Below are 26,142 nucleotides of genomic sequence, written 5' to 3'. Positions count from 1 at the left end.
ATCACAGAATACACAGAAGTTGCACGTTATATGGATAGGCCCTGGTGGCCACTCAAACCATATACTAAAATAGTGGTATAAGTACCACGAACAGAAAAGGAAAAAGGCCTAGGGCCTCTAGAATCGCTGGGCCTACAAGGAGCTAACGTCAGTTAGTGACCAGGAGGTCCACGGGTGGCGTGTGCAGAGCAAATAGTCACACGCGTGCTCCCATAGGTTTCAATGGGTGCGTAAAAAGTACAAAGTTACTGCAAAGGAGATCTTCCGGGTTGACTAGGAACTTAAGATTTGGAACACAGGCACTAGAGATGTAATACTACACTTGGGCACAGGTGTGCCAGCTTTACCTCACCCACAGGAAGCGGGTGCATAGGCCTCAAAGTGCGTCGGGTTTCTTCTATCTGTTCCGTGGAGCTTGAAGACAAAGATGCTGCAGGCGGTCGGTCCGGGAGAGATGCAGTGGATCCAAGAGTGGATCGGAGATGTTGAAGACCTGTAAGCAGAGGGGACAGTGTTCACAGTCACTAGCCAGTGACCAGTGTGGCACCAGGTGGGTACCAGGCGATGTCGGGTGCAAACAGGTGATGAGGGGTAGCTTGTCTCCGCAGCCACGTGGTCCCTGAAGGTCGACGACGTCCAGGAGTCGGCTCACGAGCTGTCCCACGCAGGCTCTCGCTGTCGGCGGTGTCGGCGACTTGATCGAAGCAAACAAGCCTTGGCAAAAGCAATTGTAGGAGGATTCGGAAATCAGCTGTTGGTTCTGACCAGCAAGGTCAGAGGGATTGCTCCTTTGGAGGGGAGCAAGGGCCAGTCTGGAGCAACCAGACCAGCGGTGTTTGTCGTAGATTTCGTCGCCAAGATGGCCACTAGCCAGCGGGCCAGCAACCGGTTAGGCGCGTCGAGTGGCAAAATGCAGAAGGGCCCCACGCAGATCGTGGAGATGCTGGAGGGCTCACCTTTGGTGCAGATGCTGCTCGAGGGTTGGGCTTCTCAGGACCCAAAGCACAACTTGGAGGGAGCCTCGGTTGTTGCACTTGTCAGCTTGTCGTAGTCGTTCCAAGATGGCTGGCTCCACGTGTCTCGGTGCCTCCACGGGTCTCCTCTTTTCAGGGACTGTGGATCGGGCGGTGAGAGGTCTGGAGGTCCAGGTCTTGTCAGTCTCTGGGCTCGGGCTCCGGCGGGAGGCGGCGGCAAAGCAGACGGTGATTCGCTGGATGGTGCTTGCGTTAGCAAGGTGGTCACTCCCTGACCACAGGGGAGATTTTCTTCAGTCTTCTGTGCAGCAGAATGTCGAAGTTCCCGTCTTCTTCTTAGTTTCAAGTTGATTCCAGGATGTCTGAAGTCTTAGGACACAGCTCCTACCTTTAAGCGGATTCTAGGGGCCGGACTACCTGCTAGGTCCCTCCCTAAGGGTGGGACCAGGAAGGGGGGTGGTTACACCCCCAATCCTTTGTCCAGCTCGCCCCAGGCCCGGGACTGGTGTGCCCCAGGACCGGTTTGAACTGGCATATGCACCGAGGCTCCTTGTGAGCCACAGGCATGTCTGGTTTCTTTCAAGCCCTACCTGACCAATACACAAAATCCTGTCTGGGGTGGTGCACGCACCTCCCCTGGCAGGAAACCCTTTGTCCACACCTCCCAAGCTGGAAGGACTCCCAGCAGCAGGAGGGCAGACTTGTGTCTGTGGTGGCAGCATCCATTTTGTGGAGCTGAGGCTATGTCTGATTTTACCCGGGTTTCAGGTACTGTACATGTCGTGTCCCTCTAGAAGGGTGGAATGCTAACCCCGTCGCCAGAATTGGCGAGGGGTTAGTATTCCAATTCGTATGACACCTTACTCGACATGTTTTGATAAAGCCAAACCAAAGATAGCATTTAACCGCGATGTTCATAATGCACTTAAGAGTATATGGTATGACGATATCTGGAAACAGTAGAAGGAAGTTGTTCCGACCACTGCAGACAGGCTCAGCTCATGCCAGAGCACCATCTCACATGGAACCAAGCACTCTGCCTTCAGGATTGTTAAGGCCTGCCATAGGAGTGACTTATAGGTTTCCAGGTGTCCCATTTAAGGTTAGGTATAGGTATACTACACCTAAGTAAGAGGTGATTACACCAACTTACCCCAGCTGAGTGATCAGCCAGTTGTGTCAGATTGTTAGGCCAAGCCTGGGGAGGCATAATACATGCTTCAGCCCTTGGCAGGCCTTGGGTACACCAATGCCCTGGGTACCTAGTGTACACTGGTACAGGGGCTGACAGGGTGATCCAACCAATTGGGTATGTACCTAGGGTACATGGAGTCCATTTTAAAGAGAGAACAGCCAGGCTGAGATCCTGAATAGCAGGATCTCAGGCCAACTAAGTCGAAAAACCAGCTAGACACTAGGAAAAAATTTGGGGGTAACCATAGTCAGGTATCCACCTTCCTACACTAAGCTAGTCGGATATGGGGTTCTTGGTTCTGAGGGGAGTTTCTGGTACACCACAATTCTCTGAGGTCCTGGTTTCCTGCGCATAGTTCTGTGCATAAGCAGAATCCCTGCAACATGGCGCCCAACGTGGTTATGATCTGATACGCCTTATTAGTACTTTTATTAGTCCACAACGCCCTCACTCTGGTTTCCGGATAACGGGAGTGACGGCTTAATCTACCTAGGTTTCGACTAAAGGTTCGTTCAAGCTTGATAATTAAAAAGATTAGTTTATACTGAACCCAAGTGCTACTGTAGAACTTGTCGTTATTCTTTAGTGTGTCCTAATGGTGGTCGATATAGCCGCGCATAGTCGGGTTCCTCTACGTCAGCATTTGAGGACGTATGGAGTGCCTGATGACGGGCTGGCTGTGGTCTTTGTGGTTGCTGCTGACGCAGCACACCCTTATGAGTTGTTCTACTCTTGGGTGACTTTTCCAGAGGTGAATGCGGACGATGATATGTTCCACACCTACACTGCCACACAAGTACCTGCAGCTTAAGCTCCGTATAGGACACTAGAAATACCTATTTCTGCCTGGCAGCATACCATTTGGTTTAATGGCGCCCTTCCCCATACGGTGGCACCGCCAAGACTAGGCCCTTTGTCAATTGCAGGGGCTGATTGGCCGGTGCTGGCCGGTTTTACACCCCATCCCAACTACTTGACGGTTGGGGTGGCGGACTTACGAGTACTACACACTGCCCTGATTACGGTCCATAGGGCTTTAGTGCAGAACGTGTCTCGCAACGTGCAGGTGGGGGTACCTGCTGTTGCGGGTCACACGAATGAACACCGAGCCGTGGTCATTAGTCCTGTGATGGTTAATGCGGTTGTAGGCAAGCGCCCCCAAAGTAAGGATGAATTTCCTTACTGGCTTGCTGAAAAGTTTGATCAACTGGAAGCCGTGTTTCCAAACACTTCTCCTGTGGATAAACACAGGATACTCACCATTACTTTGCCGAAAGATCTAGTACCTGATATTGTCGATTGTAACAATTGGGGCAAGGTCTTTGCTGCGACCTATTCGAAGTGCTATGGCACTCCGTCTATGTCTGTACTACCCTCTGTCATCAAGAAAGTTCAGGAAAATCATGGTGCAGAGGCGGCCATTGAATTGGGAATGAGGCTTGTCGACAGCTTCGATGTGGTTAGTTCCATGGTGATGGGGAACCTCAAAGGAGATGCCATGCAGTTCCAAGTAGGCAATATGCTGGAACTTGTGGATCCTGCCGACAGGCCCAGGGAATTTGCAAAAATTATTGCAAAAGCCTACAGGATGGTGGAACGTAGCGCCCTAGGCGTGAAACCCACAGTAAAGATTCCTGATGTAGTACAGCAGACTAAGGTGAGCTCGTCTACAAAAGACGAAAAGCCCAAGTTTCCGAAGGAAAGTTGGCGAACCAAAAAACAGGGGAAACAGCAACAGAAGCGTAGGTCGCGTTCTGCTCCGCCAGTTCAGTCGTCTACTGAACGTAAATATGATTTGCGCGATCGTTCTAGTATTAAGTCACCTGATAGATTTCAGGTTTCTGAACGCTCTCCTTGTTCTTCACAGGAAACATCGGCTTCACAATCCGGTGGCGGAGACCGTGGAAGGGGTGTTTAAGGTCGTGAGCAACCCCGACAGACTGACGTAAAAGGCAAGCAGGACGACGCTGAGCGTCAAAGACCTCCGTTTCAGAAAAAGAAGGTTGCTGCCCTGACCGCGAGATATGCCTCAGATGGTACGGACACTGCTTCAGAACCGGACATGGGCTCTAACGGTGTTAGACAGCGCGGCGGAAGTTACAGTAGTGCGGCAAGCACTGCGTCCGTATCTGGAGGTGACAGCAACTGATACATATGTGAGTGTTGAAACTGCTGATACTCGCGTAGCTCCCCCTGAACAGATGTTTGACATAATCCTTAAAATAGAGGGTGACATACATCGTAGAATTAGAGTAGTTTTTTGGGATAATTTGTCCTCCACTTATGACATTGTTAGCGGAGGAGGATTGGCCTCCGGCTTTCATTTTAGATGCTCCTAGAGGGGAGGTGGTGATCCTCCCCTCCTTTGGGCACACAGTGCCTATGGAACATTCTATCAGGTTGGCCGGGGAGTGGGCACAGGTGCAAGCGCCTGCGTTGTATCGCAATCAATTGGGCTGGGATAAAATTTCTCCTGACCATACGATTCCGTTGCAGTCCGATCCCCAGCCTCAACCCCAATATCCCATGCGTCGCGAGGCTAGATCTCACGTCGCGACCATCCTTGAACAATTGGAATATCAGGGAGTAATTGAAACTTGTGTGTCACCTATGAATAACCCTTTATTCACTGTGACGAAGCCTGACGGGTCGTACCGCCTAGTTTTGGATTACCGGCACTTAAACTCTCACTGCCGGACGTGCGCGGTACAGAATACTCACGGTTCGGCTCTCGTCGATAGTCTTGAGAAAACGGTTTAAAACCACACTTGACATTTCCAATGGCTTTTACAGCCATAACCTGTCCCCTCAGAGTAGTGAGTGGACGGCTTTTACCTCGGGCGGTAAACAAAGAAAGTTTAAAAGGCTACCTATGGGCTATAAGAACAGCCCTGGGGTCTTTGCTGCTCGAGTGGTCTCGCTCCTAGAGTATATGGACCCGGATGCATACTCGTATGTTGATGACATCTATCTAACAGACGACGAGTTGCTTCCACACCTTGCTCGCGTGGATAACATAATTACTATGTTTGCAGACTTCGGATACAAATTCAATTTTGCGAAGTGCCACATTGCCGAGCTCACAGTGTTGTTCTTGGGGTACGAACTCAACAGTGAGGGTCGCGGCTTGGCTCCGCACTTCCTCGAGAAGTGCGCACGCCTTTGTACTCCTACAACGCTGAAGAAATTGCAATCATTGCTGGGTTTTCTGAATTTCGGTCGTACCTACATTCCTGATTATGCCCAGCGTATCAAGACGCTTTATGCCTTGGTACAACCTACTTTTACCAAATCATGCTGGCTGCCAGAGCATACAGCTGCATTACAAACTTTGCAGTCTGATCTTCTTGCTTCAAAATACTTACAAACTTTGATAACCACACTAACCTGGTCATTAGAATTGTGCCAGGCGCAGTGGGTTTCACGTACTTAACGTTCAATGAGGGCGACACCGTTCCCATTGCTTACAAATCTCATCTGTACACTTCAGCTGAGCTGCGCTTTTCCGCTGTCGAAAAAGTACTGACAGCAGTTCAGATGGCGATCCTGAAAGAACGAGCGCTATCACAAGGAAAGCACATGCTGGTGGTAACACCGTACCCTGCCCTTGAGGCAGTCACTAAAGCTAGTGTACCAAATTCTAAGGCTTTGCATCCAAGGTGGATACAATGGGCAACTTCCTTGGCTTCGCAAGACGTCACATATATCTTTGACGCGGCGTTGCAGTCTCAGGAGTTCTTGGATTACGAATTCATTCATCCGACTCCTGCGACGTTGTGCCCACTTGAGGAGTACCGTTGTGTCATTTACACTGATGGGTCTGCGCAACCCGCTACTGGATCAAAGTACGCCTATTCAGCTGCCTGCGCAATTGTAGTGGGTACTTTCGTGAATGGAGAGTTCCAATCTGAAGCTGTGCATACACAGACATTGGGTGATTGTACTGCGCAGTTGGCTGAAGTTCGTGCTCTGGTGCTTGCACTGGAGTTTGCTGATCTTCGAGTCCCCACTCTCGTGGTGTGTGACTCGTTCTATTGTGTTCAATCTTACAATGACAATCACATTTTTGGATTCAGAATGATTTTCATGATTCCAAAGGTAGCACAATAAAGCATAAAATGCTTTGGGTTCGAGTGGCAGCACTTAAAGAACTACTGCCACTCGTGAATGTAATTCACACTCTTGGTCACCAACGAGTTGGCGTCCATGGTGTCGGTAACAGTTTGGCTGACGAGGCAGCAAAAACAGCAGTGGCGACATATCTAGTAGCGGCAGTTACAAGATCAAAAAGTAAGATCGATGATGAAATGTTGGCGGCTATTGCTGCTTCCGAGACCGGGAAAAACTTTCCGAAGGGTTTCCCTTCTCGCTACCATTATCGCTTAAGTCCTGATAACGTCCCGTTAGTGAGGATTAACGACGTTGGTGACAGATTGATTCCCAACGCGGACTGCAGACCATCTTTGATATCAGCTGCCCACGAGGGTGTTGAGTCTGCGCATGCCGGAGTGTCGGCTACTATATCTCTTTTGCAGCAACGTTATTGGTGGTACGGTTTGTACAAACAAGCGCGGGCATACGTTCTTGATTGTGACATTTGCCAACAGATTAAACCTTCTTCTGCAGCGCGTCCACCACAAACACAGTTGCATATAATCAACCACTTGCGTGCGTTTATTTAGATCACTGCGGTCCTATTACCTCTGACACTGCATACAAATATATCTTGGTTGCAGTTGATTCGTGCACACGTTTCCTGTGGATATGGCCACAAAGGAGTGCTGAAGCCAGAACTGTCATCAGGGATTTGCGTGTCTTTATAGGGAGTTTTGCATGTGGTACCCTTCATTCTGATCAGGGTCCTGCGTTCGCCTCAAGGGCGTACAAGGAGGCCATGAGAGAACTGGGGGTCCAAGTCAAATTTTCGTCTCCATACCGGCCTGAGGGCAATAGTGTTGTGGAGCGGATGAACCGTGACCTAAAGCAATCTTTGACAGCGAGGGTATTGGGTACAGGCCGGAACTGGCTGTCCCACTTGTATGACGTACAACGTGCACTTAATAATCTCCCTAGAAGGTCTCTGGGTGGGAGGACCCCATACATGATGCTCTTTGGAGTGAGAATGTTTGTCCCGGACCTTGATGGTCTAGACATGGCGGCGGCTGCCACCCCTTTTGACCTAGATAACCACTGTGCTGTATTGCAGAATCTACAAGAAGCCAGAGACACTCTAGCGAAAGGACACATACCCTCTACATCCGAAGCTGTGCTCCAGATTCCGGTAGTCGGCTGGCTACCTTGAGTTGGTGACCTGGTCCGTGAGAAGGTGGAGAACAAGAAGGAGTTCGGCCCCTCTTATCATGCACCGGTCCCGGTGTTTGGAGTCCTGGGTACGCGTACAGTTGTTTTACCTCCGCTTCCTGGTCGCAAGGATAACAGGTACATCTCGATTGACAATGTCAAGCTACAGCGGGTGGCCGATTCTCCATAGTATGACACCTTCAGTTTCTTGCCCTTCTATGCTGAGAAACTCTGTTGTGGTGCCACCCTCCAACATCTTGCCTGAAGTTTCCATTGAACTTGCAGTTACTGGTCCTTCTATGCCATCTAATGCTGGTGGTTTACCTGATGATCCTGAGTATGCTTATCCAACAGAAGTACCTTTGCCTCTATTACATTCAACAACAATTGCCCAGTCACATTCTTCCTTTGAAACTGAATCATTGACTTCCACTGCCCCTTCCAAAATTTCTAAAATTTTTGCCTGGTTCAAGAGACATTTTTTGGTTGCACCTTGGACTTACATCTGGCTGGTGCTAATAAGTTTTTTTTTGTTCATGACCATTGGCTTTGTGGTAGTGTTTTTTAAATTGATCAATGGACACTACCTGAATGAACGATCTACAATTCGATTAATTGATGGAACTTTAGCCCCCCATTCTTCATCACACATCATGAAAAGGGACCAGACTTTTGTGAACATCACCGCCTGGCCTGTACGTGATGGAATTGCTTGGGATGCTGTGAACTTTCAAATTCATGGTCCCACCGAAGTGATTAATGTACCAACTGTTTTTCGTGTTTCGTGTTTCTATGGGTGATGTAGTTAAACAGAACATCCGATCAGATGATTGGGATGTGCACGCGATAGAGGCACTGTTTTCTGATTTGAAATATTATGCTGCATTTGATGCTGAAGATTTGTATTTAAATAATGCAAATTACGATGAACAATTTTGTTATCAACATTATGGCACACATTTCCTACACAGGGCAAATACCTTTCGGAATTTTGTTAATTTCACTCAGTGGGAACATTGTCCGGTCCCCATGTCCGGCAGTTCTGCCACTTTAGTTAAAAAAAATCACATACTTTTCGGATTTTAGTGTGTCTCACCCTGCCTCTTTTTATTTTAAGGTGGCGGTAGAACCGGCTTCTAAGGTTAGACTGACACATACCAAATTATTATATTCCAAATGCTTTATGGATGAATTGGCTATTGGAGGTTATGACCTATGGAAAGCTACTGTCGATCTTAAATCGGTTTGGGGAACTAAACCGTAGCAGGTACAGGGAACAGAAGCTTTGCATCATGCCTGTCTTATCCCAAATCATATGTTATTTTTAAATTCAACTATTTTTCAGACCACCTGTTTTGGATTGGCTATGTCTAAAAAATTGAATTCCCCCACAATCCCGGATCTGGGTGCTTATCCTAATTGGGCGAATCACACAGATCTGTCCCTTACTATGTTGCAGTCCCTTGTCTCCAACACCACCTTCAATATTTCAGCAATAGATCCCGAAGGATGGTTGGTATGGCAGACGGGTTCAGATTCCTGTCAACGTCGGTTTCTGGATTTGACACCAGGGTATACACAACTTAGAGTAGACCCTCGTTTTCCATCGTCACACACGGTAACTACCTACTCGGTAGGTAAGTTATGCCAGTCATGGTTGCAACATTCCACATTAGCTTCAGTTAAGATTCATTTATCACGGTTAAATGACAAAATAGATTTAAATGATTTTATTAAGGGTCCTGCGACTGGCAGGTCCAAGAGATGGGTTTATGCTATTTACAATGAAGTTTGGAAGTTATCGCAAATTGAAGCTGCTTCAAGGCTACGTGCTATTGACCAGGCCAATATGGAGAAAGTATTGGCTGTTATAGATAATAGTATTAATACCTTGTCTTCTAGAATTTATACATTAGATAATATTGTTTCATCTGTCGTAGACATTGTGCAAGATGATGTGTCTGTGTTGTATCATGGTCAAAATCAGTTGCGTTCAATTATGCAGTTTAAATGGACCTTGCAAACGTTAAAGGCAGGGAAAGTCCCTTGGGATTACATGAATACGTCTTCGTTATTCCTTCCTTTTAATTTGACCGATAAACAGCAGTTCATGTCCATGAAAGACGCAACTTGCGCATTACTGCACATTGAAAAACTCCGATAATTGACGAACACGTGTGTTCCTTTCCCTTGCTAAATTGGATGGCAGATACTTTTGCGGAACGCTCCAATGATTTCCTCTTGGAAGCTGTTGCAACTTATGGTGCATATACCTTGATGGATTGACTGTTTCACATAGTCAAGACAAGATGCATCGATAGATGTCAATTTTTTTTAATCGAAACTTTTTTAATGGTGTTTTCTCTGGGACATCGTTTTTATTTTTTACACGATTTTTTTTTTCTCTTCTTTTTTTCTCGAACTTTACACTTACCTTATATGGACTTATAGTTCATGCCCTTGGTTCTGTTCTATATCACTTGAACTCTGCGTTCTTGATAAGTGCGCCCCTAGTGGTTAGTAGTCCGATCAAGGGGGGGTGTAGGATGGGTTAGCCACTCCCTATTTACAACACTAAGTTAGCATAACCGAGCCAACTGTTAGAAAGCCAGCTTGCCGTTTCTGCTGCTTTGCACGCGACACTGTTGTTATATGTTATTCATTTTAGAAATGCTTACTCGACTTTGCCTTACAGGATAACAGTTTGTTGTTTAACATTCTTAACAGTGTGCTGCGACCTTCGTCTGTACATCCTGTAAAGAACAAGTCTAGGACACTAGACGGTGCAGAGTGTTGTGTTCAGATTGATCGTACCACTTTTTAGACATATCATACATGCAGCTGCCAATATCTGAAGGACAAGTGCTTTTAATATTGCAGGACAGAATGTTTTAGATGCATTCGAACAGAAGAGCTGATGCATGAGAGAGCCTAGCTGATCCTGTGATGTGATTCTACTAAGCTGATCTATACGGTATGGGGTTCCCCCTGTTAGCCTAAGAGACCTTCTATTAGTATAATAAACTTATTAGTTACTAGAGAAAGGAGTGTGGCTGTTTACCACTGTCATTATTATTAGGATTGCTCCTTTCATTGTGTATGGTATTGTAACAATGCTGATGGTTCTGATCTTAACCATTTGTCTACTAGTGTTAGCCAAAGTACTGCATCTTAGGACACGAGGTTAATAAAATAAACTCTTTAAACTTTACAGTGTCTGTATTATGTTGTTGTGGACTGCTAAATAAGTACAAACAGGTATTTCGGATTCCCACCACTCCTGAGAAATATCTAAGTCGCATGTTCTGGGTTGTCTATACATTGGGACCGCCTAGCTAGAGCTAGGCTAACGAATGGGACACTAAGCTAGTCGGATATGGGGTTCTTGGTTCTGAGGGGAGTTTCTGGTACACCATAATTCTCTGTGGTCCTGGTTTCCTGCGCATAGTTCTGTGCATAAACAGAATCCCTGCAACACACCAACATCTTGTTAAACATGCTGCTTCTACACCAATATTCTATCACACCTACTCCTTCTAACGTGCATACTCACATGAATACATCTTATAATACTTACACAGAGATCTCATTATAAATAGTCCTTGTCTAAAGACAAAATCACACCTGCTGGTTCTTCTAGGGACACTTCACTCTTTCTACTTTTCTAAACTCCCTATTACATCAACTGAATTTTGCCCAATAATATTTTATTACATCTGGTTCTTCTACACCAATATCTCAGCACACCTATGGAGTCTAAATAAAGATCCAATCATAGAATCGATCACCTCATAGAACACTGGAAATATGTCCTGAAAACAGTGCCTTGCAAAATAGTAATGGTTCAATATTCCTTAATGCACATCCAGCATGCAACCTCGGAAGAGGCTCCCCACTATACAAAAATAGGATGTATAATTCTGCTATACAGGCATCACTGTCTGTAGTTCTCTTCAACTGCAGGTTATTGCAAGGCCCCTTAAAATACCAGCTCTTGATGACAGTACAGAGTGAGACATATTACTAACAACATGTTTTGTAATACATATTGCACATATGAAGTATCTAAGCACTTGAATGAACAAGTGTTACAATTCATCAATGTAATAGGATTACATTTCACAACCTGCAGAAGGATGGAAGACTAGGTTGGCCTTGCTGGGATTTAAACTCATGACCTGTGGTTTAGTGAACATTTCAATCACTGAGCCACTGTGCTTTTGAAGGTCCGAAATACTACTTCATAGGACTAAGAACTGAGGCGAGGATTAGGCTTTTCTTTCTTCTATTTATTCCACATAGCAGCCTTGGAAAAACAACAGTAAACAACAGTAGGACTTCATTTCCCATGAAGCCTACAGAGAAAAACAAGAATGCAATGCAGTGGTCCATTGTCCAATCGGACGCCTCCTGGTATCATAACAACCCCTGCTCTGTGCTGGACATCCTCTTTCTTCGCTGCTAGCAGCCTGCCTCAGTTAAGTGTCCTTCCCTTCTTTCACGTTGCTGATAGTTGAGGGGGCACTGTTGATGTTGCCTTTTGAAAGAGCTTCGCTCCGTATGATTGCTGATTGCCCTTATTGATCTATTATTGTTCTGGGTTTATTGGGATATCTTGCTATTGCTTGCGCTGTGTGTGTGAAAGGATCGTCTGCTCCGTATGGCTTAAGGCGCATTTGTGGCTGTTAATTCTGTCTTTGTTTTCACGACTCTAGGAGCCTTCGCTCCGTGATCACGAGCGCGGGAGCGTTCTGCCCGCTCCTACGCGGCCGTGCAACGAGTTTGTTGTTACCGGTGGGGAGCGCGACGGTCCGCCGACCGTGAGAGGGCGCGTATCTCTTTGTGTTCTTCCGGTGCGGAGCTTCGGCGGGACGCGAGCGGAGCTTGCGCAGACATCTAACGGCCGTTGCCGAGCACCTCTGCCCGCGTCCTGACGCGCCTTGCCGGTTTGTGCCTGAGGCTGAACACCCCCGAGGAGGAGGTAAGGTTATGAGCATTGTCACCGCACACCTTGAAGGTGCCCAGGCATATGTTTCAAGCCCGCATTAGGTTCTTAGGGCGCTGGGTGTGCTGATTTGGGCCCTGTTACTTCGGCAGTGTTGTTGGCCCTCTGTTTTGGACCGGGGGGGGCCCTGGCTCTTGCCTCCATTCTGTGAGCTGGGTGAGATCCCACATTATAATTCCCTCTTACCTGGTGGGTGGCCACCACTGATTTTTACTTACCTCGTTTCCTCAGCTTCTCCCTGGGGCGCCATGGAGGAGTTTGATGATTATTACGAGGAGGAGGAATCCCAGTTTTTTCCGCTGTCCGATGAGTTCTGCGACGCGGTGGATTCCTCCACTGTGAATGAGGTCTCCCAGGCGGTGGCTCCTTTGGAGAAGAGATTGGAGAAGAGGTTGGATGACCTGGTAAAACTCCTTGAACCCCTCCCTGCGAGGGAAGGCGCTCCGGGACCTTCTGGTTCCTGACCTTCGAAGTTGAGCCCCACTTCTCTTCCGGAGAATCCGCGTAAGCGCTCCCGTTCCGACGGAGTTGATTCTAGAGCTTTTGAGCGATTTCATCAAGCTTTTTTGGACGCCCACACCCTGTCGTTGCCGGCGGATCCTTCCCCGTCGGATCCTCCGCCTGTGGGGGTCCTTGATACCATGCCTTCCTCTCCCCCTTCGGAGGACTCCCAGGGTGCGTTGGATGGCGAATCGGACCAGGACAGGTCATGGCGTCCTTCCCCTTCTGGTTCGGGGGAACATCCTCCGTCCTCAGCTTCCCAGGGCGGGATTCACTCGGATCTGCTTGACGCAGAGGAACTTATGCATCCCCGTTCTTCGCAGTGGGTTCCCTGCGATAAGGTGGCCAAGTATGTGGCGGCGCGCCTTCGGAAACCCCTTGATCAGGACGTCCGTGCACGCCTTAGATCTGAACGCCCGCGCCCCTCCCTGGAGGGGAAGGTCGCGGTAACCCCCGAAATTGATATCAAAATTACTACTTATCTGACGAAGTTTATCAAGGACCCGAAGAAAGGCATCGATAGATCCTGGCGCGCCTGTCTGGATAAATTTTTGGACATCACGGGTCCCCTGGTGAAAATATTTGATATGGCTGAAGACGCCAAGGTTTCAGGCGCCCTGATCTCCCCTGAAACCTTGTCCAGTTGGGCTCAACGGGCCATCAATTTCTTGGGAAATGCGAACTGCGCCATTTCTACTGAAAGGCGCCAGTCGCTCCTTATCAAATTGGATCCCAAATTGGAGGAATTGGCGACTACTGAAGCGGGCCCGGTGGCACAGGGCGTTCTTTTCGGAGACCGTTTTTTGAAAGAGCTTGGCAAGTTTGTGTCCACCTTTAATTCTCTAGACAAGGCACAGTCCACGGTGAAGCGCATTTTCAATGCACGGATTTTCGGAGGGGCCGGTCGTGGCAGGGGGCGCTCGGCTGGCCAGTTCTCGCAAGCAGCCTCCGGCAGAGGTCAACCATCCCAGGGGCAGTACCAAGACTCCTCCCGCTTTGGGGGTTTCTACCCCACCAGAGGCCGTTCCCGGTGCAGAGGTCAGCGTAACGGTGGGAGAGGTTCCGGCGGCACCGCCAATCACGGTGAGTTCTATAATTGTCTCATGTCATTGCTTGGGGGGCAGGTTAGCCCGGTTTCTGGACAATTGGCGGGCTTTGACGTCGGACGCTTGGGTGCTGCAAACAGTTCAGGGGTTTCACATAGAGTTTTTCGGTTCCCCTGTCGAACACTTTCCCCCCGCCCCGATAAGGTTCTCGGGGGCCGAGTCCAACTTGATCCGCCTCGAGCTCCAGGAGCTCTTCCACAAAGGAGCAATTTGTCGTTCTCATCCTCAGCCCGAGGCCTTCATAAGCAACATTTTTCTGGTGCAAAAGCAGGATGGTGGTCAGCATCCGGTGATAAACCTTCGGGAGTTCAACGAATGGCTTGTTTACCGGCCTTTCAAAATGGAGGGGATTCACCTCCTTCGCGACCTGTTATGCCCCGGCGACTGGATGGTCCGTTTGGACTTCAAGGATGCGCACCTGACGGTTCCCATCTTCGCTCCTCACCGTCGGTTTCTGCAGTTCAGGTGGGACGGCCAGATTTTCGAATTCACTTCGCTTCCCTTTGGTCTGTCGTACGCCCCTTGGTATTTTACCAAGGTGTTGAATCCAGTGGTGGAAGCGTTATGGGCGCAGGGCACCAGGATGATTGTCTACCTCGACGGCATGCTCTTCCTTCATCAGTGCCCTCAGACTCTCTTGCGCCAGCTCCGGTCGGCGGTGCTTCTACTGCAGTCTTTGGGGTTTGTCATAAAACAAGCCAAGTCTGGTCTCCACCCCACTCGCTCCATCACTTTTCTCGGGTTTGTGATCGATTCTGTGGCTGCGACTTTAAGTCTGTCTTCCAGGAAGATGTTGAAGATTCGTCACGAGATCCGACAGCTGCTTCGGAAACAGCTGACTTCCCACCGCAGTATTGCCAGGGTGGTCGGACCCCTGTCCGCCTCGATTCAGGCCATCTTTCCAGGCCCCCTGCATTTTCGGGCCCTTCAGCATCTCAAAGCGTTTCACCTCCGCAGGGGCTTGACATATGCTCAGAAAGTCCCGCTCTCCGAGGTGGTCACGGCCGAACTTCATTGGTGGCTCACCCACATGGATGCATGGAATGGGCGTGCCATTTTCGGTTCACGTCCCGACCTGGTGATCGAGTCCGATGCCAGCGGCTCCGGTTGGGGAGCACGTTGTGGCGAGCTTACTACAGGAGGAGGTTGGTCCGCCGAGGAAGGCTCTCTCCACATCAACTGTTTGGAGCTCATGGCCGGCTCTTTCGCAGTGCGTTGTTGGACGAGGGACAAGGCTCACTCGTGCGTCCTCCTCAAAATGGACAATGTGGCGGCGGTTCGCTAAATCAATCGCAGGGGGGGGTTTGGGGGACCGGTCCAAAGCCCTGGCAGACTTGGCCAAAGATTTTTGGGAATACTGCCTGGCCAATCACGTGTCGGTAATTGCGGAACACTTACCGGGGTCGGACAATCAGGTAGCCGATTGGCAGTCTTGTCATCTTCGGGACTCCAGCTTGTGGAAACTCTCCCGGCCGGGTTTTCCTCACTTTGCAGAACCTCTGGGTCCCTTTTCTGTCTACCTCGTTGCTTCTCGTCTGGATTTTCAGATTCCCAGGTATTTCAGTTGGCGGCTGGATCCGGGAGCGACGACCACCGATGCCTTTCTCCAGGACTGGTCACGGGAGCAGTGTTACGCGTTCCCTCCCTTCGCTATGATCATGCGGTTGACGACGCAGGTCCGTCGACAGGGGGCGGATCTGGTACTGATCACCCCGATTTGGAAAGCGCAAGCCTAGTTTCCAGTTCTGATGGAACTTTCCTCATCCCATGATAGTGAGCAGCTCGTTGGCCTTGATGGCGTGGCGGATTACAGATCTCGATGGCAAGTCCCTGGGCTTTCGCGCCACGCTGCAGAACTCCTCTCCAGAGCATGGGCCGATGGTACCGTTAAGCGATATCGATCGGCTTGGTCCCGATGGATGGGTTGGTGTTTGCAACAGGGTTTGGATCCCGTGGGGGCAGATGTTGCTCACATCCTGAATTTTCTGGCTTCCCTAGCTTTTGAAGTGTTAGCTTATAGAACGATTAATACGTTCCGCTCTGCAATTTCGGGACACTCGGTGGTGGCGGATCATCCAGTGGGTGACCATCCCCTGGTGCGGAAGCTACTCACCTTTCTCTTCCTCCAGAGCCACGGTATTCAGTTCTCTGGGATGTTAATAAGGTCTTACATTTTTTGTCAGCATGGCCCAGTAACAAATACTTATCACGCAAACAGTTGACGTCAAAGCTGGACATGTTGTTATGCTTAGTGTCCTGCAGACGGGTTTCGGATGTTCGAGCCCTGGATATTACAGGGCGATGCTTCACGCCGGAGGGCGTCACCTTTCATGTATCCCGGCGTACCAAGACCCAGTCTCGGATTATTTCTTATCCGGCTTTCCCGGACTGTCCGCAGCTCTGTGTTGTCCGATGTATCAGAGCGTATGAGGCTATGACCGCAGACGTTCGTCCTTATGGGGAGCGCCAGCTTTTGATTGCTTTACAGAAACCTTTTTGGGCGGTCTCTTCCCCTACACTCGCACGGTGGGTTTGTTGGGTGATGATTGAGGCTGGCATCGACACTAAGGTTTTTGGAGCGCACTCCGCTCGGGGTGCTATGGCTTCGAAAGCTTTCACGCTAGGAGGACATCTTGAATGCGGCAGACTGGTCTTCAGACTCAACCTTTAAGAGGTTTTACTTCAAGCCAGTCCCCTCCATTGCGTCCCTGGTGGTGGATAAGCTTTGAACTAGCCTAATCCTCGCCTCCGGGTCCTGACATAGAATGAAAAATGTCCTAGCTTTCGTAACGGAAAGTTTCAATTCTATTAAGGATTCGGAGGCGAGGATTAGCCCGCCCTTAGGATACTCCTAGACCCACCTGGGTTCATCAGGATGTGTCATTAGACGCAAGTAAAGCGTTTTCCTGGTCAGAGTGACGTTGCTGTATATTGTCTTGACTTCTGTGCTGGAGGCTTTAATTCGCAGGTTTTACGACTTCTTTTTCCTGCCTGCAGGAACAGAGTCGTCGAAGCAGGATTAGGAATGCTGACGGTCGGCTTGGTCGCAGGAAGAAACAGGATGTCCAGCACAGAGCAGGGGTTTTTATGATACCAGGAGGCGCCTGATTGGACAATGGACTACCGCATTGCATTGTTGCTTTTCTCTGTAGGCTTCATGGGAAATGAAGTCCTACTGTTTACTGTTGTTTTTCTAAGGCTGCTAAGTGGAATAAATAGAAGAAAGAAAAGCATAATCCTCGCTTCCGAGTCCTTAATAGAATTGAAACTTTCCATTACGAAAGCTAGGTCATTTTTCATTTAGCTTACTGTGTGAACATTAAAATCATCATAAGTACAATTAATATGACAGTTACCTTTACCCTTTGCTACTTCATCAGCGGGAGCATCAGCAGATGAGATGCCCTCCTTAGATAACATGGCGTCTGGGGTCAAAGTCTCCTGCTGTCTTACTGGAGACAAGTCTTTAGACATGACAGGCGAAGACTGTTTGCCTTCAACTTGTGATGGCTGCTGGAGTGACAAAGAGGTTGATTGCTGCTCAACATGGAATGATAAGGCTTGCTGGTCTGGTTTATCCGGCAAGGATGGCTTGTTGTCTTTTAAAGGTGACAGACGCTGTTGCTCTTCAACTAGTGGCGAATGCTGTGATGGTCTCACTGGAGAACAAGACTGTTGAGTTACCGCAGGTGAAGTAGACTGCGGGGATCTCACTGGTGAAGAAGGTTGCTGGGGTCTCAATAGCAGTGACAGCTGGTAAGAATGCACTAGCGAGGAAGGGTGCTGACGTGTGACCGGCAAAGAAGGCTTTTGAGGCTTCATAGGAGATGATGGCTGTTGAGCTTTCAACTGTGAGGAGGGCTGTAGAGGTTTCACAGGAGAGGACAGTTGCTGAGGCTTCACAAGCAAAGACAGCTGCTTAGGTTTCTCTGGCAAAGGTTTTCCCAGTGAGAAAGGTTGATGAGATTTTACTGGCGAAGATGGCTGCTCAGTTTTTGCTGGTGAGAATGGCTGATTAACGTTCACAGATGAAGATGGCTCCTGAGATTTCACAAGTGAGGATTGCTTCTGAGGTCTAACTGGAGAGGACGGCTCCTGGGACTTTGATGATGATGAGACATGGAGTCTTGACTGCGGGGATCGTACTGGGGACGTTTGCAAGGCTTGCAATGGAGATGAAATTTGTCGTTTGCCAGGTAACTCATTCAGAGTCTTCTCCTGCACAGTTTGCTGTGGTCTGACTTGTTGCATTCTCAACGTCACAGCTGGATCGTTGGCTGCTGTGGACAGAGATTCCTCAGAGTTCTCCTTAGGTGCCCCACCTTCCAAAAGAGAGAGCAGGTTGTGCTCTTTCAGCAACTGAACACCTGCCTCCTGCTGCTTTCTCCGACGCTTCTCTCGCATGATTTCCTCAAAGCTCTTGACCAGCACCCTAGGATTGGTATCATTTGCACCCAATTCCAAACATTCCTAAGAAAGCAAACAGGAAAATGTTTTAACATTGTACACCAAAACACACAATCTGGACAACTGAAAGTCAGACCAAGGATACATGTATTCAACCCCTAAACTCACTGTGTGGAGGGAACAGAGCACTTTTGGGCTCAGAGAAACACTGATAATGATGGTATTGATAAAAAAGAGTAAGCACGTTTCAAAAGACCAATCTTTCCCCCTAAAGTGCTGCGTTATCTTACTTCGAGAATTGAAGATCTTTTGACAAATTAGGATTCTGCCCCTCGACTCCATACTCAAATCAGCATATGCCTGTGGGTTGAAGGATGCAATAGGCAAAAACTTTCTGAATGCCAGGCAGTAACATTGTTATTTCTCAGCTGCATTGTCTCGTTAAGTGTTTACCTACACCCTCTCAGACTGCAGTTAATTAGAAAATGCTCCTTTTTTCTTACCTGGAGGGCAAGTCCTCCAGCACTGGTCCTTAGTGCTGCTGGCACGCTCACTACCACCTTTAATTTATCTTCTTTTCCACCTATATAGAAAGCAAGGGTGTATCAAGATGTCGGCCAATTACAAAAACAAGTACATTTAGAAAAAACAAATATGAAAAAAGGAAACAAAACTGCCTTACCAAGCGGGATCTACAAGGACCTGAAAGTTTAATGAGTGAAAAAACGAAATGGCTACTTACCAGTAGGAGTAGTTTTGCCTGAAGAGTTTTCTGGATTCACATGCTGTGCATTATTCCATCTGCCATCGAGTGGTTGTGTCTGGAATGGCCTTTTCTTTCTCCCCCCTCCCTTCTTGGGGGTTGTCCACCACCATTTGGTGGTATGTCCGACCCCTGTGTGACGTCAGACAGCACCCCAGATGCTCCTGTGCGTAGTCGCAATTTTCAGATGCTTTTTTTCATTCATTACTGGTATGCTTCCTCTTTGCTACTGTATCTTCCCAACCTATTTTGTATTATCTCCCACTTCCAGGGAGGTGGGCAGGTCGAATGTGAATCCACAAAACTCTACTAACTGCAAAACTCTTCTACTGGTAAGTAACCATTTTGTTTTGCATCATGAATCCTTTTCAGGGTTCACATGCTGTGCATTAGATTATTACAGGGTTGTAATACTTTTTGTTCCCCCTGTGCTTCTTTGTTCATTTAGATGTCCACACAATATTTTGCAAAGGTGTGTGGTGATGCCCATGTTGCTTTCATTCCTTTGTATGTTTGCTAGGAACGCAAGTGTTGTGCCCTGCAGGAAACTGGGCTCTTGTTTCAATCATGCCCCCACTTTTTGCCCCCTTTTTAGCTACTGGATGCTGATTTTCGACTGACAGTGCTCTGAGGCCTGCTAACCAGACCTCAGTGCCAGTGCTCCTTCCCCAAAACAAGGTGTTATCTAATTGTGCTACAGTTGGCCAAGGCCTTTAGCACCCCAGTAAGTCCCTTGAAAATGGTTCCTCAGGTACCTAGGGCAAGGGTGATAAAAAGGGTCCAAATGTCTGCAGCATATCTTATGCCACCCTAAGGGACCCACAAACAAATTTCACAGACTGGCATTGCAGGCTGTATGCCTTGGTGCAAACTATGCGTGGAAACATGAAAACACACTCCTGTGTTTCACACCAAAGTCACAGCATAGAATACATTTAAGTCACCCCTACACCAGGCCTTTGAGCCCTAAGGCAGGGTGCATTATATTTTATGTGAAGACATATCTGCATGAGCACATATGCCCCTGTGAAGTCTAGTTTTATAACTAGATATTGTACGTGAGCAGGGAAGCCATCTTAAGGCAAGCACTGGTCAGAACAAGTTCCCCGGCTACATAATGGCTTTGCTAAAACATATGGTGTTTGGTATCAAACACCTCATATTAATAAACCCACACTAATTTAAGTAATGTATTTATGAATACATGCATCTAGAGGGCACCTTAGAGGTCCCGACCAGCCTGCCACCACAGAGGAGTTTCCGACCCCCAGGGGTGAGGGCCTACGCTCTCAGTAGGTCAGGAACAAAACCTGCTCTGGCAGGAGGTGTTTACACCCTCTCCAACATGATGACCTGCAAATTAGCATTCCAAGGCAGGGAGCTTCAAAGAGCCCACCCCCTTTGGTATGCAAATCTGGCGTTCCTCAGAGGTGAGGGGATGCCAACCCCCCTGACCAGGACCCATTTGGCGCCTGGACAGGTGGAAAATTAGTAGTCAGAGGCGTTGCCACCCTCTGGCTAGTTAGACCCTTAAGGTGGGCTACCTGATGTGAATACAAAATTAACAAATCTGCTACCTTGGTGATAGCAGGACTAGAAACTCTGGGACAGGGCTATGCCCACAGGAAGTGGTCATATGGGGGCGTAGTAACCCCTGGGGTAGGTAGCCCATTGGCTACTACCCTACACTCCCCTAACACCCCTAAATCTAGTATTTAGGGGAGCCCATGGCCCAAGGAAATCAGATTCTGCCGACCTAAGAAGGACACCGAAGAGTCGTGACAAGCAAGGACTGTGGAGAAGCAACTGACTTGGCGCCAACCCTGACAGCCTGTCTGCTGTTCCTGGCAAACTTGTGCCAAAGTCATCGCGTCCTGCAGCTGCTGTGACTCCAAAAGCCTGGGAGGACTGCCTGCCTTCAACAAAGACCTAGGAACTCTCGTGGAATAGTGGAGCTGCTTCCCTGCCTCCATCAGACACTCCGAAAGAACTGTGGGTACTCTGGACCGGCACAAACCCAAACACTGGAAAGCACCACTGCACCCATGCCCCCTAGCCAGAGTTGAAGCAGGCCACCGGTGCCAGCGTGGTCCCCCAACCCTCCAGAGACAAATCCACAGTTTGGCCACAGGGGACTCACCAACGTGACTGCAGCCTCTTTGTGCAGCCTCTACTGCAAGTGTCTCCGGTGACGAAAACCCAAAGCCTCAGAACACCTCTGCACCCGGCTGCCCTAGCCCGAGGTGAAAAGGACCAAAGGTGTCCACAAGCATTGTGAGACCTGAGCCCCCTTGTTGGTTCACCTTAACCGGTCACCCAGTCCCAGCTTGCAGCCTCTTTGCAACCAGACCGTTCACCATTAAAGTGAATGGGACACTCGACATCCTAACACCTCTGTACACGGACGCCCAAGAGCCTCCCCAGGTGACTTGTTGGTGCTGCCTTGGACCTTGGCCCATACTTACCTCAAGTCCAGGAGATTGGTCTCATAAGTCGATGTGAAGTGGTCAAATGCAGTACATGTTTTACCCCCATAAGATAACATTGGGCACCCAATGCTGAAAAGCACCTCTGCACCGGCCGTACGAGGTGACCTGTTGGTGCTGCCTTGGACCTTGCCCCATACTTACCTTAAATCCAGAAGATTGGTCCTGTAAGATGCTGTAAAGAACCTGTATGCAGTGTAGGTCTTTCCTCCATAGGATAACAATACCGCTTCAGAATTTGCACTATGTCCAATTTTAAAATCTGTAAAAATTCATAACTCAAAAAGTGCTTACCAGATTCTGATGATCTTGGTATTTAAATTCATATAAAAGTAGGTGTTATTTTTATAAATTGGGGTCGGATTTCCTTATTGAGTTTGTCTCTCACTTACTGCCTTTGTGTGTGTAATAAATGCTTAGCACTACTCTGATATGCCGAACCTCTCGCCCACGCTTCCATGAAAGAGAGCATTTGTGGTGTCATTTGAGCAAACTGGAACTCCTTTGGAGTTTGCCTGGACTCTTTACATAGTGTACCTCTTTTTGGTACACTATATTCAGAGTCCGCTTCCTACACATCCTTTTTCCATGTTGAATGGGCTCTTGGGTGCGCGGGCAGTGTTACCTCTGCCTTAGAACAGAAAATTTGCATTGTTTCTATGATCCATCTTGGTTACTGGTGAGCTCTTGGTTGCTTTGGCGAAGGTGACAAACAACTGGTTTCCCTTACAAAATCTTCTAGTTTCTTTAAAGTAGTACATTAGAGCACTCCTTGCATCCAATGTGTGTAGGGCTCTTTCTGGCTCAGTTTGTGGGTCTTTGAAGAAAGACGGTAGTTGTATGCTTTAGTTAACATGAAAGTGGGCCAGAATTGTAGGTGAGTTCTGAGAACCAGCTTGTCCCTGTGTATCTGTAGGTATGGTTCCTGCTTTGTTATTGCCTGCAGTTCGCTTACTTTGCAGCGCGATGTGATAGCGATTAGAAATACTGTCTCGAGCGTTAGTGATTTTAGATGGGTCTTGTGCATAGGTTCACAGGGTTTGTCATTAACTGCGTTAGCATGGTATTTAAGTTCTACAACGGTGCTGAAACTGGCCTTGGCAAAGCAATTATTTTAGCTTCTTCTAGGATTCTTTTCATCACTTGGCATGTGAAGAATCTGCTGCAGGAAGTGCCCCTGGTGTAGGATACTATTGCTGCCAGGTGTACCTTTAAGGATGAATGTGTCAGTCATCTATCTGATGAGTGAGATACGTTAACACAGTGTTTTGTCATGGTCTCCATATCTGTTATTTGTGCACCAATAAATGTACATTTTCCTGCATAGCATTTTCATGTAGTAGCCCTTCTTGCTTCCTTAAGGATTTCCACTGCTCTGGGCAGCAGCTGGAGGTGTCCAGATTCTAAATCTTCAGGAACCAGGCCACTAGGCTAAGTGTTGCTGGCTCTGGGTGGTACACTCTCCCCTCCTTCATTGTTAGCAGATCCTGTTCTGCTTTGATTGTCATCATTTGTCCTCTGGACATCTCTAGTAGGACTAACTACCACGTTTGTCTGGCCCACTGTGGTGCTAGGAGGAGGAGGTGTATCCCTCGTAGTCTGGCTTTCACCAATACCTTTGGTATTAGGGGAATTGGAGGAAAGATGTAAGCAAATCTCCCCGACCAGGTTATTAACAAGGCATTCAACTCTGATTGATTGGGTTGAAACCTGGAGGCGAAGTTTATGCATTTTGCGTTTTTTGATGCTGTGAACAGGCTTATTTCTGGTCTCCCCCAGGCTCTGAATATTTTCTCCTGTGTCTGTTGTTTCAGTTCCCATTTGTGGGAACTGCTTTCTTCTCTGCTTAGTGTGTCCACCTCCATGTTTTTTTTCCTAGTACGTGGACTGTTTGCAGTGTGATCTTCCTTTGTATTGCCCATTGCCATATCTCTTGGGCTAACTTGCTCAGAGTAAATTATTTTGTTCCTCCCACTTTGGCGAGATAAAACATGGTTGTTGTTTTGTCTGTTTGCATTAGTACAGTTTGACCTGTGAGGTGTGTTTGGAATGCCTTCAGGGCTAGGAAAACCTTTAATCTCCAGGTAGTTGATGTTTTTCAGCGCCTCAATGCTGTTCCATTGTCCCCACACCTTCAGGTTGCCTGTGTGCACACCCCAACCCTTGCTGGATGCATCTGTTGTGATGTTCACAATTGGAGTCTTGAATAGTCTCCCTACTGTCACGCTCTTGCATTTCCACCATTGTGCTTCCTTTTGTACCTTTACTTTGACAACCACTAGATCCTCCCAATTCCTGGTGGGTTTTGACCATTTGTTGCAGCTCCATTCTTAAAAAGGTTGCATGTGCTGTCTTGCGTGCTACGAGTGGTATGTATGATGTCACCATGTGCGTCCTCACTGCCCGAGACAGCCCCTTCTGATATAGGTGAACTTGCTCTGCAACCGCCTTTGCTCTCTTCGGAACAGAGTATGCTCAGGCTGTCCTTGAGTTTAGGGTTGTACTTCCAGCAACACCTTTTCCTGCTCCGGTTGTGGTGACTACCTTTTGTGGTTTATTGAGAATGCCCAATGTTCTAGTGTGATGATTACTGTTTGAATGTCCTTTTGGCATTTTTGTTTTGATTTTGCCTTTACTAGCCAGTCCCCTAAGTATGGGTAATCATGGATCCCCCTTCTTAGACATGTTAAAACTGCAGAGAGGCAATTTGTGAACACCAGAGGTGCTGATTTTATGCTGAATGGTAGCACTGTGAACAGGTAGTAAACCTTATCTAATACAAATCTGTGGTACTTTTTGCGTCCTTAATTCATTGGGATGTGCAAAGGTGTCCTTTAGATCTAAGGTTGCCATATAATCCCCTTCCCTTAACAGTGGTATTACTCCTAGGAGCGTTGTCATCCTGACGTGTTGAGTATGAATGAATTTGCTTAAGAATCGGAGACCTAGGATTGGTCTTAGAGTTAGATTCCATTTTGGGACCAGGAAGTAAGGAGAATAGTTTTTTTGTTTTCCTTGTGGTTACTCTTTCAATGGCTTTCTTTTGTAGGAGTTCTTTCACCTCTTTCCTTAGTTGTATGATCTCTTCCCCATGAAATCTTTTTGGTTGTGGCAGTATTTGAGGAGGTTCATGGATTAGTTCTATATAGTATTTGTGACATATGTTAAAAATACATTTGTCTAAGGGGATTTTTATTTTCCATTCCTGCGGGTAATTTGCTATTCTGCTTCCCACTGATGTTATGTGGGGGCCGGGATTGTTGGGCAAGTCATTTGTCCGCTGCGCCTCCCCTCTGGAGTTTGTCCTCTCTCACTTCCTTATGCACGAAATGGCTGTCCATCTGGATGCTGCCACTGTTCGCACGTGGTCGGCTGTGCGGATTGATGAGAGCTGCCTTGTGTTTGCTGCTATTGCTGCCCCAATGTGAAAAGTTCTCTGCCAGTGGGTTTTTGGGATGCGTTTCCTTCCTTCCCTACATGCACCGCTGTATTGTAGAGCCTCCAATGTCTAATCTGAGTCGCTGTCCTTCTTCAGTTGTTGTAAGGACTCATCGATCACCTGGCTGAACAAGGCATCTCCTGTAAAGGGCATGTTGATTATGGAGGCTTGTATCTCTGGCTTGAACCCGAGGGGTCTCTTTGCCAAGCAGTGTCGTACCCATGCATATCTGCCTGCAGGCTGTGTCAGCAGCGTCCAAGGCCGATTTCAGGCATGTATTGGTTATGTTTCACCACTCGTGAATAACTGCCTTGGCCCTCTTCTAGTATTCTTCAGGGAGGTGTTGCATAAGGGACTCCATCTCGTCCCCTTGTTGGTGGCTGTAATTATTTAACAGTGCATTAGGGTTGGCAATCCGCCACTGAGTTGCAGCTTTCTTCTCCATCTTCCTCCCCACCATATCCAGCCTCTTATTCTCTTTTTCAGGTGGTGGACCTGTGCAAGTGTGGGAGTTGTTTTGCTTTCTTGCAGTAGTTACAATGATGGAGTCCGCAGGAGCGTTTCCCAATAAGTATTTCGGGTCTTGAGTAGATGGCTTGTACTTTTTATCTACTCTGGGGATACAACCATTGCAGTGGCAGGTTCCCAAAATGCCTTCTTCCCTTGATCAAATAAGCTGGGTAGCATTGGAAGATGTAGGTTCTCCTTGCTGACTGGCATTAAAGTCTTGAGGAGAAAACGAGGGTCTCCCTTTTCTTACTCCAGGTGGACTCAATATGTTTCAGCAGCTCTTTTGATAATGTACATGGAGAGACCGTCTGTGGGCGCTGGCTTAAAGGGTAGGTGTCTACTGCTTCTTTGAGAGATGCAGCATCGAGATCATGTCACGGCTCTTCGTTGAACCCTGTTGCTACTTCGAGTTTGTAGAACTCCTCTTGTCTTTCATGGAGCTCTGGTGTTGCTAG

At 48.0% G+C, this 26,142-nt stretch overlaps 1 protein-coding gene across 9 annotated transcripts in view; it reads right to left on the bottom strand.

Annotated features, from left to right (window-relative positions):
* The window catches only part of LOC146871736 (zinc finger CCCH domain-containing protein 11A-like), an 858,888-nt gene that overhangs the window by 179,590 nt on the left and 653,156 nt on the right, over nt 1–26,142 (bottom strand). For all 9 annotated transcript variants that reach the window (XM_085651275.1, XM_085651281.1, XM_085651282.1 and 6 more), the window contains 2 exons: nt 18,993–19,072; nt 17,439–18,552 (listed from right to left, as the gene is read on the bottom strand). In XM_085651275.1, coding sequence (XP_085507401.1) covers nt 17,439–18,552; nt 18,993–19,072 — 1,194 coding nt within the window. The remainder of the gene's footprint in view (nt 1–17,438; nt 18,553–18,992; nt 19,073–26,142) is intronic.

The sequence above is a fragment of the Triturus cristatus genome, chromosome 1_1, assembly GCF_964204655.1.
Source record: "Triturus cristatus chromosome 1_1, aTriCri1.1, whole genome shotgun sequence".
In the NCBI taxonomy this organism is placed as follows: domain Eukaryota; kingdom Metazoa; phylum Chordata; class Amphibia; order Caudata; family Salamandridae; genus Triturus; species Triturus cristatus.
Note: the sequence above shows the minus strand (reverse complement) of the source record. Positions and strands in the feature narration are given on the sequence as shown.